The sequence below is a fragment of the Python bivittatus genome, unplaced genomic scaffold (assembly GCF_059951505.1).
Source record: "Python bivittatus isolate LINGU-HERP-01145 unplaced genomic scaffold, Pbiv_v1 ctg000580_np1212, whole genome shotgun sequence".
In the NCBI taxonomy this organism is placed as follows: Eukaryota; Metazoa; Chordata; class Lepidosauria; order Squamata; family Pythonidae; genus Python; species Python bivittatus.
In genome coordinates, this window is record NW_028277087.1 from 9531114 (window position 1) to 9547905 (window position 16792).

Below are 16792 nucleotides of genomic sequence, written 5' to 3' on the forward strand. Positions count from 1 at the left end.
TTGGATGGGGGTTAGAAAACAGGTTTAGCAAATTTGCAGGGGACAGTATCAAGATTCAGGAGGATTGTGACAAGCTGGAACGAGCAGAAACTTGCAAGAGGAATTTCAACAGGACAAATGCGAAGTCCTCTATTGGTTGTAGGAAAGAAAAACGAAGGCAAGGGTATAGGATTGGGGGACCCTGTTGGGAAGCAGCACATAAGAAAAGGATCTGGGTGGAGCATAAGCTCCCCATGAGCCAATCGTCTGATGCAGCTGCAAAACAAGCAAAAGTAATCCTAGGCTGCATCAACACAGGTAGAGTGTCAAGATCAAAGGAAGTCATTGTTTCTCTCTAGTCTCTACTGATTAGGCTGTACCGAGAATGTTGTGTCACATTCCGGGTCCTATATCTTAGGAAAGTCATCAGCTTCAAGAAGTGTGGAGTTAAGTCTGATTCAGACCCTTCGGGCCAAAAGGCACTTCAACCTGCCCCCCCCCCCTTTCCATCCTGAATTAGAGGTCTGCTCAATACTCCTGGGTTGGCCCAGGGAAATCGGATTTAGCCCTGAGGTGCTCGCGCGGTGCCCCCTGAACGTTTTGAACTACAACTCCGGTATTCCCCGGCCACCTCACGTGGCAAGGTTGGCAACGGTGGGCGTTGCGGGGCCAAAATCTAGGCAGCCCCCGGTGGCCTGTCTCTAATGGGGAGCAACGGCCCTCTGGCCCACGCCCCTCCCCCTTTTTCTTCCGGCGGCACCGAATCCCTTTCTCAGCCTTGGAAGGAGGCTCGATCACTTTCGTTTCTGCCTCGGCTCCGCTCCCTCTCCCGGCGCGTTTTAACTCCGGCCCCGAGCAGGAGCGCGCGCGCGAGGCGGGCGGAGAAGCGCTTTGCCCAGCGGCGAGCCGGACGTCCTCCGCGCTTCTCCGCGATGGGGAAACAGGTCCCCGACGTCTGCGGCCCCTCGTCCCCAACGGGGAAATGGCAGGCGGACAGAAAGGGCAAATGTTGCCACAAAGGCAAGAAAGTGACCCTCCTGTGCGCCGTTATCTTCGCCTTCCTTTTGGTCTTCTTCCTCGTTTTCCTGGGCTTATACGTGGAGCTCTTCTCTTCGGACCCGGTCGGGCAGCTGAGCGAATGCCGCGGGGAGTTGCAGGAGCAAGCCGCCCAGATGCGGGCCAGCAACGCGTCTCTGGGGAAGCGCGTGGAGGAGACGGAGGGCGACCTGGAGAAGGCGAGGGCCGAGAGGGACGGGCTGCGAGCCCAGCTGGCGGCCACCAACCAGAGCCTCGCGAAGACCAGCGCGGACTGGGGCTCCTGCCAGGAACAGCTGGTAAAGCCGTCTAATTTATTCTCATCCTTATTCTCTGGAGGGGCAAGTTCTAACCCAGGGGAGCACGATCCTATGGGGGATGTTGCATTTTTACCCCATCAGTATTGAGCCCTAGTTTAAGTTTAGTCTAGTCTAGTTTAGTTTAGTTTGACTTGACTAGTTTAGGACCCACCCACCCCCACAAGACAATCCAGACAATTCTGGGTGAGTCAAATATAACAAACAATAAAATACAATATGAATAATTAAAACACAAAATACATTAAGAACCAGAAAAATAAGAACGAAAAATAAAGGACAAGGACAAGATGGCAGTCAGGCCAACAACACACACACAAAAACATCTCCCTGTGCTTGACCGCCCCCCCCTCCCCTGCCATGAAGTAGGTCAGGCTGACAATGTGTGCCTGGCCCAAAGAAAGCCAGGAAGATTTGAAAGTCTATGCAGGTTTCCCGAATTTCAGATGCTCTCTCTGATAGTTTTCAACAGTAATGCCTAGACATGGCCTGCTGGCTGGGGCTTGTAGTTGAATGTATCTGGAGGGTACCAGACTATCTAATTCTGTCTAACCACTAGGCTACAACCTTTAATTGAATGTTGTGAGTTTGATAAGCAGGCACAGCTAGGCCAAGGATCCAGGCATGGAAATTGCAGAAGTGGAAACAGGAAAAATTGGTGGGTGATGGATGGCTGGAACTGATTTATATTCCCCCCCCCCAGGTTTCATATTTGTATTTTTTATGTTTTAACTCTGTAGGCCAGCTTGAGTCTTTTGATGTGATGGCCTTATTAATTGAATACAATTATCATTATTTTTTATTATTACTTGATATTAAAAATGGCTGGCCAACCTTTCAAACAGAATCATTTCAGGCAGCTAGTCCGTTAGCAACCATTTTAAAAAGACAACAAATAGAGTGAAATAATATATCTCAGATTTTACTTATTAAAATGTTTTGCTAATGAGTTTCCAGTATTTACCATCAGTCTCTCTCTCTCTTTCCAATATCAGCACTTTTAATAGTTACATTAATTTACGAAAGCAATAGAACAAATTATAAGAATAAAATGAAAAGCAGAAAGAGTCTCCTTTAACAAAAGCAATATGTCAAAATGTATCTTAACTACTGAACTTAATGATTGACAATAAACATGGCTTACCTCCAGCTATCAATTGCAAGTTGTTGGTTGTAGACTTAAGCTGTAGACTCCATTAGGCAAATGAAACTCTTGAGTGTAAAGCAGATTCCTCCCCCCCCCCCCATCTGAGATTCTTTCAATATATTAGATCAGTGTTTCCCAACCTTGGCGACTTTAAGGTGTGTGGACTTCAACTCCCAGAATTCCCCAGCCAGACATGCTGGCTGGGGAATTCTGGGAGTTGAAGTCCACACATCTTAAAGTTGCCAAGGTTGAGAAACACTGTATTAAATGATAGTTCATTTTTGTGACATGAGGTCATGGAAGTGGCAAAGGATGATACGGAATATTGTCCAATTCATTTGGAAAGCGATTGAGGAATCCCGCCACAGAAAGAAATTGTCTATTGGACAACTTTAAATGATAAAATGGATCCATAACATTTCATTCAAGGCAACTGTATTCGTTAGGATTTGTTTTAACTGGGTTTTTAAAAAAAATGTTTGACTTTTTTTTTCTCTCTCTCACTCTTGGTTTCATTGTTCCCCATCCAGAATTCTCTAGGATCAGGATGGGCTAGAAAAGTTAGGAAATAAATTAAAGCAAGTAAATAAATAATAAATACATAAATATTAGTTCAAGCGGAATTCCAAGAACATAGCCCAGTGATTTGAGTTTAAATAAATAAATAAATAAATAAATATTTTATTTATTTTTCAAATTTATGTATGCCACGTAATTCCAAGACTGGCTCGGCAATTTGAGTTTCTCAAAATGTTCCTGGGCATGGACTTCAGTAGGATTAAAACATTGGAGAAATTAATTATACCAAGTAAGTCATGGCAGGAAGAAGGACATGCATATGTGGGAGAGAAAGTCAAGTAAACAACCTCTGGGCCTCTTGGAATCTGAAAAAGTTCCCTCTCTGTCACATGCACACACACACACATTGTTTTCCTGAACAGATATTTCAAGAAAGTGAATATTCAGCTCTCCTGATAGATGCTGGAAACCCAGCTCTGCTAGGCATGGAACCTGTCATAACTTCCTGAGAAACATATCAGGCCATTTTCTCATTCAGCAGAATTCTAAGAACCAAAGCACTGTAGAGCAGGGTTCCTCAACCTTGGCCACTTGAAGATGCGTGGACTTCAGCTCTCCATGGCTGGCTGGGGAATTCTGGGAGTTGAAGTCCACGCATCTTCAAGTGGCCAAGGTTGAGGAACCCTGCTGTAGAGCGTTACCATTGTGCTATAATTGCTACTGACCAGAAGGAGGCACTATGTGACTGGTTTCCATTGGTGGCATAAAACTTCCTCCTGGTTAGTAGCAATTATAGCACGTATAAGTTATATAAGCCCCCCTTAAGAGGGGAGGACTTGAGGCTTCTAGTATGAGGCCCAGTAGTTCTCTAGCCCCAGGAGAATCACTGTTGCACCATTAGCATTGTCAGGAAACCTCAACTCAAGGACAGACCAGCATTCAAGCTTTCAGCTATGCTTGAGTTGCTCCTGACCTGTGGGAAGGCGATGGGCATTATGATCAAAAGGAGCAGGAAGTTAACTCTATCATACTGACATATTTATCTGTGGGAAAGCTAAGGATGAATGTAGGTGGATTGGATTTAGGACAGAGACTACTACTGACGCTATCTGGCCCAGTATTGACTTGGTTTTGTACATCCTGACTCAAGCCCAAGTTTTTGTAAGGCCTTTTTGGCTAGCTATAGTAGTGGTGAAAGGAGTCCAGTGTCTGGGCACTTCTGAAGGAAAATATACTAAGCGAACAATCACAAACAGTTCCAGAACAACCACAAATAGGAGTTATATTATACAAGAGTGTGGGTGTTGTGTAGCCTTGCAGATGAGAAGCAACCCCAAATGAGCTTGGAACAGTACAGGTGGTCCTCAGTTAACAACCACTGGTTCAGTGACCATGCAAACTTGCAACAGCATTGAATGAGTGGTACTTATGACCAGTCCCTGAAGTTCTGGCTATCGCAGTGCCCCTGCGGTCACACGATCGCAATCCGGGTGCTCAGCAACTGGCCTGGATTTTTGGCTGTTGCAGCATCCCGCAATCATGTGATTGCCACCTTCCCTGCTGGCTTCCCACAAGCAAAGTCAATGGGGGAGCCAGCAGGAAGTCAGAAGTCGCAGTCACGTGAGGTCCTCACTTAATGACAGTAACCGGGAATTGCCAGACCTGCCATTGCTAAGTGGCATGGTCATGTGATGTCAAGTTTTATGACCGCATCTGTGATGGACTGGAATGGCGGGAGGGGAATCAAGAATGTGCTCTCATCTCCAGAGGAGTGAGGAAGAGATAAGCGGAGGAGACTGGCACCTCCCTAAGAAATTCCAACGGTGGGAACTGACTGAGCTGGGGAACTGGAATCATTCTGGGGAGATTCTTGTTAAGAGGTTGTAGCTAATAAACCTTGCTGGATTGATTCCATTCCCCAGCTCAGTCAGTTCCCACCGTTGGAATTTCTTAGGGAGGTGCCAGTCTCATGTGCTTATCTCTACCGCGCTCCTCTGGAGATGAGCACACATTCTTGATTCCCCTCCCACCATTCCAGTCCATCACAGCATCACTTAGTGACAGAAATTCCAGTCCCAATTACCATTGTTAAGCGAGGACTACCTGTACCTAAAGCTGCAACCTGGCCTGTACAGCATCTTCATTCATCTTGTTGCTGGCTCTTGATATAAACCCAACCAATATGCCTCTAAAATCACAATTGTTGTCCTAGTGCACTCTGCAAACTAGACTGATTCTAGTTTATTTAATAAACTATGATTAAATAAAAACTAATTTGGCATTTGCTGTGTTCCCAGTGGTAGTGAAAAAAATTAAAACTCCAGACAAGCTCTTTCTTCTCTTCCTGAGAAGAAAGGGAACAAGAACCTGAGATTAGCTTGGCCCCCACTTTGCTGGTTCTTTGTAAGGCTTTGAAGACCTGGTTCTGTGCCCAAACCTGGGGCCCCAGGCGTGGGACGGAGCCTGTTCCTTGGCTAGGTTGAAGTCTTTTTATGATTCTCCGTCTGCTGTGTGTTTTATTTCCTGTTTTCTTGTAATCTTTGTGATTGCACAGTTTTACAGTAATTGTTTTTAAGGTTGTGAGCCAATATTAAGTGAAATACTTCAGATGGGCAGCTTTATAAATCAATCAATCAAGCAAACAAACAAACATTGTAGAAGCCAGAGGAATAGGAAATAAATGCTGAGGACATCATCGAGTAAGAATGGTGAAAGTGCTAGATGGTAGATGTTCAACTCTCACTTTGTTAGCTAAATTTGAGAGTTTTTGACTCTCCTCAATTCGGATTCAGTCCGGCAGAAGATCAGACATGAAAATACCAGCTGAGATTTTAGTTTTATTGAAAGCTTGCCAATAGAGTCAGCCGGGGTCTCCCCTTAAGACAGAGAAGAACCCTGGTCACACCCAAAGAAGACAATCTTATACATGTTTCTTACAAAGAGGTACAGAAATTAACAAATGATTGGCTGAAATTGGCATAAATTGGATCCTCATTATTGGGGAAAACTTATCTTCCTGATGACCTATTGGTTACTAGTCAGAGTTTGGGGACACCCCCCTCTGATCTTCTGAATGTTTTTGTTTCCTAGAATGCAGATTGGGGTCACTTCCTCCCATGTCTTTATGGCCTCAACACTTAAGGAGACAGGATGTCTGCCTAAAGCCTTTCAACATAACAGAGATGAGGGAAATGTGTGAAGGTTCATGAACATCGGTTTCCTTGTTATCCCTTTGGCTTTCAGATGTGAGAAAATAAAGATGAGGGAAACTGACAGCCCTTTTTCATAAGGTTTCAACTTTGCTTCCATCTTCTCCCAGAACTGCCCATTAGTTGATACAATTGGAGAGAAGTCAGGAGAACAGTTGAAAGTTCATGAAAAGTTGGTTTAAAAAAATCTGATGATCTTAAATGTGCTCATCAGGGCTAGAAGAATGCTAGACTATCACCGAGCATCTAGTTTACTTGGCTGCAAGAATGCCACAGATAACATTTTTTTCCTTCATTTCAGCCAAGTATGTGCCAAACTACCCCACGATATTTTGGATGGGAAAATGATTAATGATGGTTAGGACAGAGGTTAACAACACCATACTTGCAAATGACAGGGCCTATCTAATCATCCTCAAATAATACTCCCTCAATACTCCAGCATTAAATAAAAATGTTTTTTTTAAAAAATGGGGAAAATCTGGTGAGATTGACAGCCTCCTGGAAGACCTTACATGACTTCATCTCTCATTTGAGAACAAAGGCCACTCTGCCTCGAGAAAAATAAAATACCTGAGGGCATGTGATTGGCATCAAGTTTATGTGGACTGAAATACATAGCATTCTTTTTCTTTTTGCTACAAAGTAGGTATTTATAACACCTCCAGAGCTGCTCGTTGTTATATATCTGGAGACTCAGGACATGCAGAAACAGATGCAGGTTTACAACTTACATTGTTCCCTTTCTGAACTAAAAGTTTCACTCACACCCCCACAGATAATTATCCAACTGAGCACTGCACCTCATTCTGTATAATGGCTCCAAAGTACTACAATTCCCATCTACTTCTCTAACTTGGTACTGGTGCTTTTCCACTTGAATCATTGCATTTAGTTCACAAGCGACCACTTCGTGTTTTGAGAACTATCCCTTAGAAGCAGAGATAGTATCTGCTTAAAGATTTTCATTTCAGTATTTTCTCACAGGCCGCACGAGTGGAAATCTTCCATAACAAAGCTTTCTTGAGTGAGTCCTACATCCATTTGTACCACCACCTAAATACAAATATATACAAACCGAGTAGCTAGAAATCTGTGTAATGACTACATAGTAACATGGATCACAGTATGGTGACATTTCTTCTCATTATGATTAATACCAACTTTTTAAAACTGTGTAAGGTCAATACCATAAAATTGTATTGCACAAAATCTGCCCATCAGCTTATGCGAAGAATGGAACTGAAACATGATTAAAACCGCTCATAAGGAAAAGCAACTGAACCCAAATGCCACTAAAATCTGGAGAAGATTAAAATTGCATTACCCGTTACCAACTGAAAAGGGCTTCCTTCCTGTTGGTACCCTAAGGCCAAACTGTGTTCCTTGCTATAATGCAGTTTACATGAGTTTAAAGTATTTGAACTCACTCATCCCTCCCCAAATTACCATATATACTTGCAGATAAGCCAAGAATTTAGGTGCCAAAATACACCCCCCAAAAATTGGGTTTGGCTTCTTCGTGGGTCAGCTTATCTGCGGGTGGGACATTTTTGAGGGTCAGCTTATCCGCAGATGGGTTATACGTGAGTATATATGGTGTAAGTGATGAGAGTGGCAATATCAGGTAATCAGATTTACTCTTTAAAAGGCGCAATAGAAAAGGAAGAAGCCATGGAGAAGGTTGAGGAGAAAAGCAAATTCTGACACAATTGTCCTCATATTCTGCTTGGAGGCATCTGACTGAGCATTCTAAGAAACAAGATGGTGGACCAGACAAGCAACTTTGCTCTAACCAGTGTTGTCCAAACCTGGCCACTTTAAGATGAGTGGACTTCAACTCCCAGAATTCCCCAGCCAGCATGGCTGGCTGGGGAATTCTGGAAATTGAAGTCCACTCATCTTAAAGTGGCCAGGTTTGGACAACACTGCTCTAACCCAACCGTAGGAATAATAGTTCTTTTTACAATCCTTACTTACATAGTTATTCCTTAACTTTTAAATGCTTTCCTCAGCTGGATTTGCAACAAGCAGTGTCCGCCAGCGTGCGTGTGTCAAAACCTGCAAGTTGGCAGGCGCAATATCAGAATCAAAACTCTGCTAGTTTGCACACGCATCTTGCAGATCTTGACACACATGCACATGGATATGCACGCTTGAGTCCAAAGCAAAGTAAGAGTTGCTAACATCAAAGTCAGTCTAACAATAAAAACAGTCAGGCATCATAAGTAAAGTCCTTTTAAGTAGCCTTGTTTATAGTTGTTATCATCTTTGTAATCTACCTATCTTGCTATTAGACAGATTGAAAATCTAATACATAAGATCTTTAACAAAGGCTTGAAGTAGTTGGAACTTCTCATAACTGACATGTTTTCCATGATGCCCTTTGTGGCATCATGACCTTCCCAGAACTGGTCTTTTTTCTGGCCCAATGGGCAGATTTCTATAGTGCCACAAACACTTATTGTTTTTATTTTCTAAGAAAGCCGCTGCAGGGCTTTAGTAGCAAAAGCTGCTATTTTGTTTTTCAGCATGCCACCTTCCCATTTATTATTTTTTTTCAATGAAAAGGGTCTAAAAATGATATAATAAAGAGGTCCCCATAATGGAACTGCACTATTAGATTGATTAATTACATGCCATTGAATTGTTGTCGACTCTTAGCAACCACATAGACAGATTTTCCCCATGACAATCTGTCCTTAACCTGGTCCTTCAGCTTTTCCACCAGTGCGCTCATTGCCACTGTAACTGAGTCCGTCCCCCTTGCTGCTGCTCATCCTCTTTTTCTCTTTCCTTCCACCTTTCCCACCATTGGTGCCTTCTCCAGAGAACGAGGTCTTCACATAATGTGTCCAAAGTAGGATAATTTGAGCCTGGTCATTCATGCCTTGAGTGAGAACTCTGGGTAGATTGGTTCAATGATCCATTTGTTTTTGTTTTTTTCTTGGCTGTCCATGGTTTTTTCAGGACTCTTCTCCAACATCCACACTCAAAAGTGTCGATACTCTTCCCATCTTGCTTCTTCAAAGCCCAACTTTTGCTTCCATAGAGGGTCACAGGGAATAACCATGGCTTGCATGATTCTGATCTTTGTAGGTATAGATACATCACAGCGCTATTAGGCTGTAATTCAAACAGTCATGTCCTAAAGAGGGGGTTCAGCACAGCATTGTTGGAACTAACAGATACCTTTCCTTTTGGTCTCCATCTAGAAAAGCTTGGAAAAAACAGTCACATCCCAAGTGACGGAAGCTGTCCAGCGAGAAGTAGAGAAATATAAATTAGCTGAAGGTGAGATGAACCAATGGGGATTGCGGGGCAGGGGGGTTGATAATAGATTGATGTTTGGGAGGGAGCTCATAGATAGTAGGTTAAGATGGGGAAAGCTTTGCCCCTGTTTAGAACACAGATTTGACTGTCCCCAGTAGTGACATTTTCATCAGTACTTTGAGACATAAACGACCATCTGGAAATCATGTTATTTCCTGAATCAGCACCATTGCTGGGGGCTTTATGAAGGCAAAAAAGATAGTTTCTTCTATTAGTCAATTTCCCCTAAACCCCATTGATCAACACTGTATTAGTCAATGGAGGAAATATTGTGGCAAGTATCTTCCCTGCCCCACATTAAGCCCTGGTTTTAGTTTAATATGGTGCAAGATTGTATAATGTAGTGTGGGAAGTATTAGAAGTAAAGGATGGGGTTTCAACTGCATGATCATGACTGCCATCTTGATGTTTTTGAGCCTCCAGTGCAGACACCCCTATAAGGGGGGGACTGTTTACTTTTTTAAAAGTCTTAAGTACCATATTGTTGAAAATGATTTACCACCAAAAGCTCGGGGAGTTTGCTCATTTGCCCCATTAAAAGTTGCTGGAAAGTTCCCCCACTTTGGTGGGGAATTAATAATTTAAAATTTCCACAGCAGACCCTTTCTCCCAAGGATGCCCCAATTAAAATAAGGATAGCTTTCCAATCTCTAGGCTGTCTAGCTGGAGTATTCTTGGCCTTTTTAAATTTTGGAAACTTTAACTTGTGCCAGTCCTGAAACAGAAGGGGTAACTATGTAACCACGTGCACATAGAAAAGGTTTTAATGAGAAATTGTTTTATAAAACCGGTGAAGCCAAATCCCTAGATCTTAGAAAGGAGTTGATTGGAGAAAGGGGAATGTAGGGAAAACAAGGAGAAGCTGCAATTGCACACACATAAAATTCCAATTACAGTGGTACCTCTAGTTACGAACGCCCCTACTTATGAATTTTTCGAGATACGACCAGCTCCGGCCCCAAAAATTTACCTCGACTTGCGAATGCGCCTTGACATACGAACCGGATCCGCGGCCATTTTCCGCCCGTGCCACGTGGTCCGCGGCCATTTTTCCGCCCGTGCCACGTGGTCCGCGGCCATTTTTCCGCCCGTTCCACGTGGTCCGCGGCCATTTCCCCGCCCGTTCCACGTGGTCTGTGGCCATTTTCCCGCCTGTGCCACGTGGTCCGCAGCCATTTTTCTGCCCGTTCTGCGTGGTCCGTGGCCATTTTTCCGCCCGTTCCACATGGTCTGCAGCCATTTTCTGCCCGTTCCACGTGGTCCGCGGCCATTTCCCGCCCGTGCCACGTGGTCCGCGGCCATTTCCCACCCCTGACACATGGTCTGCGGCCATTTTTCCGCCCTGCCATGTGGTCCGCGGCCGTTTTTCCGCCCCTGACACATGGTCCGCGGACACCGGAAGAGATTAACGGTAATTACATTGAACCTTATGGGAAAATTTGCCTCGTGTTGCGACCAATTCGAGTTGCAACCAGAGTCACGGAACGGATTAAATTCATAAGTCGAGGTTCCACTGTAAAGTGGAAACCATCAGCTAAGCTAAACTACTGTACCTCTTGTAAGGTACAGTATTAAGTTCTTGTGTTTCAGCTCACATTCACTGTAGAGAAGATCACAGGAGAGAGGTGTTTTGAACCTTGTGCTTGGGTGTTCATAGGCAGAAATTTGCGTTCCTTCCTCGTGAATTGTTCAGGTTTTCTGAGTGTTTTTCTAGGCGTAAGCTAAGCAAACTACAGCTTAGGGCCTCACAGTCCAAAAGGGACCTCTAAATTTTTTTTTTTTTCATTTGTCACAGTTTTATTATAATTTCTTCTATGAAAATCTCCTCTTGTATGGCTCCCATGACCCTCATTAATTGATTAAGATCTGCTTTGGTTCTGCATACATTCCTACCATTTCTTCAAAGAGGCTCTTCTATACCCTTTTATGGGTGTGTCGTGGTTCTTAGTGGCATTCTTGCCAAATTCACTTGTTCCACAGCCTTATTCTCCATTAGTGCTTGCCAGATAGAGCCTCGGGTTTCCCACAGTTTAGGACCTCACCCTGTCTAAACTCTGGCCCTGATCCCCAGTCTTATGGAATCTTTTTAGGGAGACTGACTCTCATTGTCCAATGAAGGTCAGGGCCCTACCTTGGTCGCCCTTGATCTGCCCAGCAAATCAGAAATGATCTAGGAGCTAAACCCACCTTTCTTATGGAATTGTAAAGACAAAGTCTAGTTTTTACCCATTGTGCCTTGATATTAATAATTTGGAGAGGTCCCAATATAATTTGGGACATCACTTTGGGTCCCCGAAGTTGAATGGCATCTCTTCAGGCCTCTCGCCATCGAGTCAATTGATCTGATGTTTAAGCGGCATTATGGTACCCCGTGCAAACTTCAGCATGCTGTGTGAAAGTATGGCGGGGAAGTGTTTAAGCCTAACCTTTCAACAACAACAAAAAAGCCCCGTGCCATGCTTGAAGATAATGGAAAGAAACTGCAGAGAGTGAGGAAAGCTACTGCAGTATGAACTGAGTTTAAGAAGCAGAAGGTAATTTGTGACTCTTGATTCCTTTCTTTAGAGCAGATTAACCAGCTTAAGCAACAACTCTCCAACTTACAGCAGGATCTGAAGGACACCCAGCAGAAGAAGGAGCAACAACAGTAAGAACACAAAATGACAATCCTACGTTTATAAATACCTTTTTTAAAAAATTTTAATTTTTAATTTTTTAAAATTCAAAATACCTTTGAATTTTGAAGAATTTCCCTGCTGGAAATTCTGGCCAAGGTTCTGTTTGTAGAGTGGGCAGCCAGGTGATGCCAGGAAACGTACAAGCAGGCGAGAGGGTGATGTTCCTCTCCTGGTTCGGTCTTCAGCCTCCGGTATTCAGAGGGAGATGGTCTCCAGACGGGGAAGTTCCTGTCTTAGCTGTCATGGCTAACTTCTTGAACAGCCTGGCCACCATTCCCTTTGTCCATTAATCTATGACCTGCTACAGACTGCATGAATTGGCAGTCATGCATTCAAAGTTCCCCAAGACCACAAAATCAAAATTATTTGCCAGATATTGAGGATATTTGCAAACCTTTAAAACAATGTCACTCTTCTCCTTATTTTTTATTGTTAAAAAATATATAGGGTTTTTTTCATGAAAAATATTTTATTTGTGTTAATATCAGATGGGTTTTATATTCTTATTTTTACATGATTCAATAAGTAAATATTCTACAGATAGATCGATTTTAACTTTTCATACGGTAAACATTAATAAATACAACCCATACAAACAAAAGCTCCCTTGGGGTCCTCCATAATTTTTAAGAGTGGGGAGGGGTCCTGAGAGCCACAGGTTTCAGAAACATGCTCTAACACAATAATGGTCTGTTTCCCCAGGGACACCATCAATCGCCTGCAGGAGCAGCTCATGAATCAAGCTGTGGGCCGTTCCAGCGGAGGCCTTCTCCTTGGCCCCTCCACAGTCCTCCTCCTCCTTATCCCTGCTGGACTCCTCCTGTAGTCCATTTGGACTCGGCGGCCACGTTTGGGTGGTGGGCAAGTGTTGAGGCTCACCCTACTTTCTCTGCATAACCAGACCCGTTCCTCTGCATGAGGTTTTGGAGACTTCGGAGGCTCTGCCCTTTGCAGGACAAGAACCTGATAAAGATGCCAGACCTGGACATTTATCTACTGTGACAAGTCAGATTTTGGGCACAAGCACAGGAGCTGCCAGAACTTGTATCATGCTGCACTGTTACACAGACCTTTGCAAATAAAGCTTAAATCTTGATTATGTAGTAACCTGTGCCTGGTGAATGTCAAACTGGGCCAACTTGCTTTGCTTTCTGGTGGTTTGGTAGCATCTCATGTTAATGTTCAGAAGAACGAGACATTATGTTCATGCAGAAGGTGTCAGTTTCAACCTCTGTTGACTGTAGCCATGACGGGAAGGACCCAACACACAGACATAAACACATATACACCCATGCCTGAAAATATGGAAAGCTGATACAGCCTGGAGCAAATGGTATCATTTTCCCCAAGATGAAGGAATATAGATTTAATTCCTTATAAGAGCTTAAATGGAATGTTCATTTTCCCCCCTTTATGGTGGGAAAACAGATTAAGACCTTTTAAGATGGGCAGACTTAACACTGAACACGATCACTAACCCAGGCTAGAGCCGCTATTGAGGCCTACCTCGTGGCGGTGAGCGTGGCAAAAGGTCAACATTTCTCGGCTCTTATTGCATCCACAGAATGCCACCCAGCAGCCCTGTTTAAGATCACCCAACCTCTCTTGGGAAAGGAGGGCCTAGTAGCCCATTTACAGGGCCACGCAGAGGAGTTTTCTGGGCATCTGGAGGATAAAATCACTCGGATCCAGTCCCAGTTGGATACCAAGAGTGCGGCATGGTGTGTAGAGGTGCCCAGGGTATGGACTTACCCTGTTATCTGAGAACAGTTTGATCCTGTTGAACCCGAGGAAGTGGACAGGGTCTTCCGGATGGTCAATGCCACCACTTGTCAACTAGATCCATGCCCCTCCTGGCTGGTTCAGGCTATTCGAGGGGGGGGGGGTGAGAGACATGTGAGTGGGTCCAGGCAATGATAAATTCATCCTTGAAGAAGGGAGTGTTCCCAGCTGCCTTTAAAGAGGCGCTGTTGCATCCCCTCCTCAAGAAACCATCACTGGTTCCCACCGTACTGGACAATTTTCATCCAATCTCCCACCTCCCCTTTTTCGGGAAGGTGGTTGAGAAGTTGGTGGTGTTGCAGCTCCAGAGGATCCTGGAGGAAACGGTTTATCTGGACCCTTTTCAGTCAGGTTTCAGGCCCAGATATGGGACAGAAACAGCATTGGTCGCACTCATGGATGATCTCTGGCAGGAGCAGGATGGGGTAGTGCATCCATCCTTGCTCTTCTTGACCTCTCAGCAGCTTTCGATACCATCAACCATGGTATTTTTTTGGGTCGACTTGGGTAGTCAGGAATGGGCAGCGCACTTCTGCGCTGGTTCTCTTCCTTCCTCCAAGGTCGATTCCAATCAGTGTTGATTGGGAGCAAAAGGTCCAGCCCATGGCCTCTCCATTGTAGGGTGCCGCAAGGTTTAGTACTCTTTCTGCTCCTTTTGAACATTTACATGAAACCACTGGGTGAGATCATCCCCCACCATGGGATGAGGTATCATCAGTTCTACATCTCCATCGTGGGTGATTTGAGTGATGCCATGACCATCCTTTCGCTGAACCGTGGTAAGACGGAGTGGCTGTGGATTGGAGGCCCCTCTGATCCGAGGATTTACCATCCTTGGTTTTGGATGGGGTTGCCCTGCCCCGACAGACCCGGTGCGTCATCTGGGGGTCCTTCTCTACTCACAACTCCTGCTTGAGCAGGTGGCAGTCGTGGCCACGAGTGCTTTTGCCCAACTTTGTGTGGTGCACCAGTTATGCACTTTCCTGGAGCAGGAGGCCCTCTGGTCGGTCACTCACGCCCTGGTATCTTTCGTTTAAACTATTGCAATGTGTTCTATGTGGGGCTACGCTTGAAGAGTATCCGGAAGCTATAGCTGGTTCAAAATGCGGCCGCGCAGACAATCTTGGGTGCCCCAAGGATGACACATATAACAGCTTTGCTGTGGGAGCTGCATTGGGTCCCAGTTTGCTTCCGGGTTCAATTCAAGGTGTTAGTTATTACCTTTAAAGCCCTACATGGCATGGGGCCAGGCTACCCGGGGGACTGTCTCACCCCCATTACGTCAAGCTAGCCCACCCAGTCAGGCAGAGGGAGCGTGTTACAGACCCCGTCAGCGAGAGAAGGTTGGCTGGCAAGGCCCAGGAGGAGAGCCTTCTCTGCCGTTGCCCCCACCCTCTGGAATATTCGCCCCCCAGAGGTGCGGTGGGCCCCGACCCTCCCAGCTTTCTGGAAAGGACTGAAGACCTGGCTCTGCCAGCTTGCGTGGGGCAAGAAGAGTTTTAACCAACCCTGGGGGTGGCTGGTGCCCTGATGATGCTCCCCAAGCCATCAATCCTTGGAATATACTTATTCTTTATTTAGGACTATTGTTATATTGTCTTTTTAATTAATATTTATCTGTTCTGTACACCGCACAGAGTAGCTTTCTAACAAGATGGGTGATGACAAAATAGATAGATAGATAGATAGATAGATAGATAGATAGATAGATAGATAGATAGATTTTTGTTGTTGTTCAGTTGTTAAGTCGTGTCCGACTCTTCATGACCCCATGAACCATATCGCGCCAGGTATTCCTGTCCTAATAGATAGATCGATAGATCGATAGATCGATAGATCGATAGATCGATAGATCGATAGATCGATAGATAGATAGATAGATAGATAGATAGATAGATAGATAGATAAAAAATTCCCTCTTTTGCCAAAGCTGAGGGTGACTGCAGAGTATTTCTGCCCATTTTTAATTGTTCCAGAGTTGACAATTAGTTGTAGCCAGTCATGTCAGGGGTCTAAACTACGCTTTTCTTTTTTGGAACAAAACAATCCTGACTTCTGTATTCCTTGTAAATGTTTTGGCATTAGGGCAGCAGAAGCAAACTTCCATTTTATTTTGGTCATGGAGACCGTGCCACAATCTGAATTAAAAGTTTTATCAATGTTGGCAAGTTCTTCCGGCTGCTTTGAATTTGCTTAGAAGAAGCCCCCAAATCCATGGGGTTTTTTTCTTTTGTGGCACTCCCCCGTCACAAATATCCACGGGGCAGTTTTCCAACATTGGGAGGAAGGAAGAGCACAGAAACTGAAGCAGAAGTCCTATGATGATGCAAATGGTTAAAGAAACAGGCCATCCTTTTTAATAGATAAATTATTACTTTAATTAAAAAGAGTTCAGAGGGAAGGTTGCACGGTATGAAAGGGTGGTCACTTGTCCAGAAAAAAGACAAAGAGAGACTGGGAGTTTGGGAGCGTCCCTTCAAGTTGCATTTTGGTAAATGACTTTGATTTGCCAGGTCTCTGACATTAGACATTTGGTGAATGGGCGAATCCCCTACAGTAGCTGTTCCGCTGAAAAGCCCCGAGATACTCTCCAAATTCCAAATATGCTCACTGTTCACAAAACCTGAGACCCAGATCGCTTTTCATGTTCCTAAATAAACTGGAAGACCCTTATCATTGCTGGCAGAGGCAGTGGACCAACCTTGGATTTCTTTCAGTTAGTGACAAAGGTCTAGTTTGCTTTTTAATAAATATTTGCAGAGAGCAGGCACGCAATTACTGGAATTAGATGCT

The 16792-nt window shown here is 44.4% G+C and overlaps 1 protein-coding gene across 1 annotated transcript; it reads left to right on the forward strand.

Annotated features, from left to right (window-relative positions):
• Positions 1–748: 748 nt before the first annotated feature.
• LOC103051993 (uncharacterized) lies at positions 749–13313 on the forward strand. The gene is made up of 4 exons (XM_007437885.3): positions 749–1313; positions 9422–9500; positions 12105–12186; positions 12920–13313. The coding sequence occupies exons 1-4, from the start codon at positions 912–914 to the stop codon at positions 13041–13043; spliced, it is 687 nt and encodes a 228-aa protein (XP_007437947.1). The 5' UTR covers positions 749–911; the 3' UTR covers positions 13044–13313.
• Positions 13314–16792: the final 3479 nt, after the last annotated feature.

Excerpts from the sequence above, each read along its gene's own strand:
- LOC103051993 (XM_007437885.3), top strand. The coding sequence starts at position 912 with ATGGGGAAACAGGTCCCCGACGTCTGCGGCCCCTCGTCCCCAACGGGG. Across the intron at positions 9,501-12,104 it reads GAAATATAAATTAGCTGAAG|AGCAGATTAACCAGCTTAAG; the intron begins GTGAGATGAACC and ends TCCTTTCTTTAG. Across the intron at positions 12,187-12,919 it reads CAGAAGAAGGAGCAACAACA|GGACACCATCAATCGCCTGC; the intron begins GTAAGAACACAA and ends CTGTTTCCCCAG.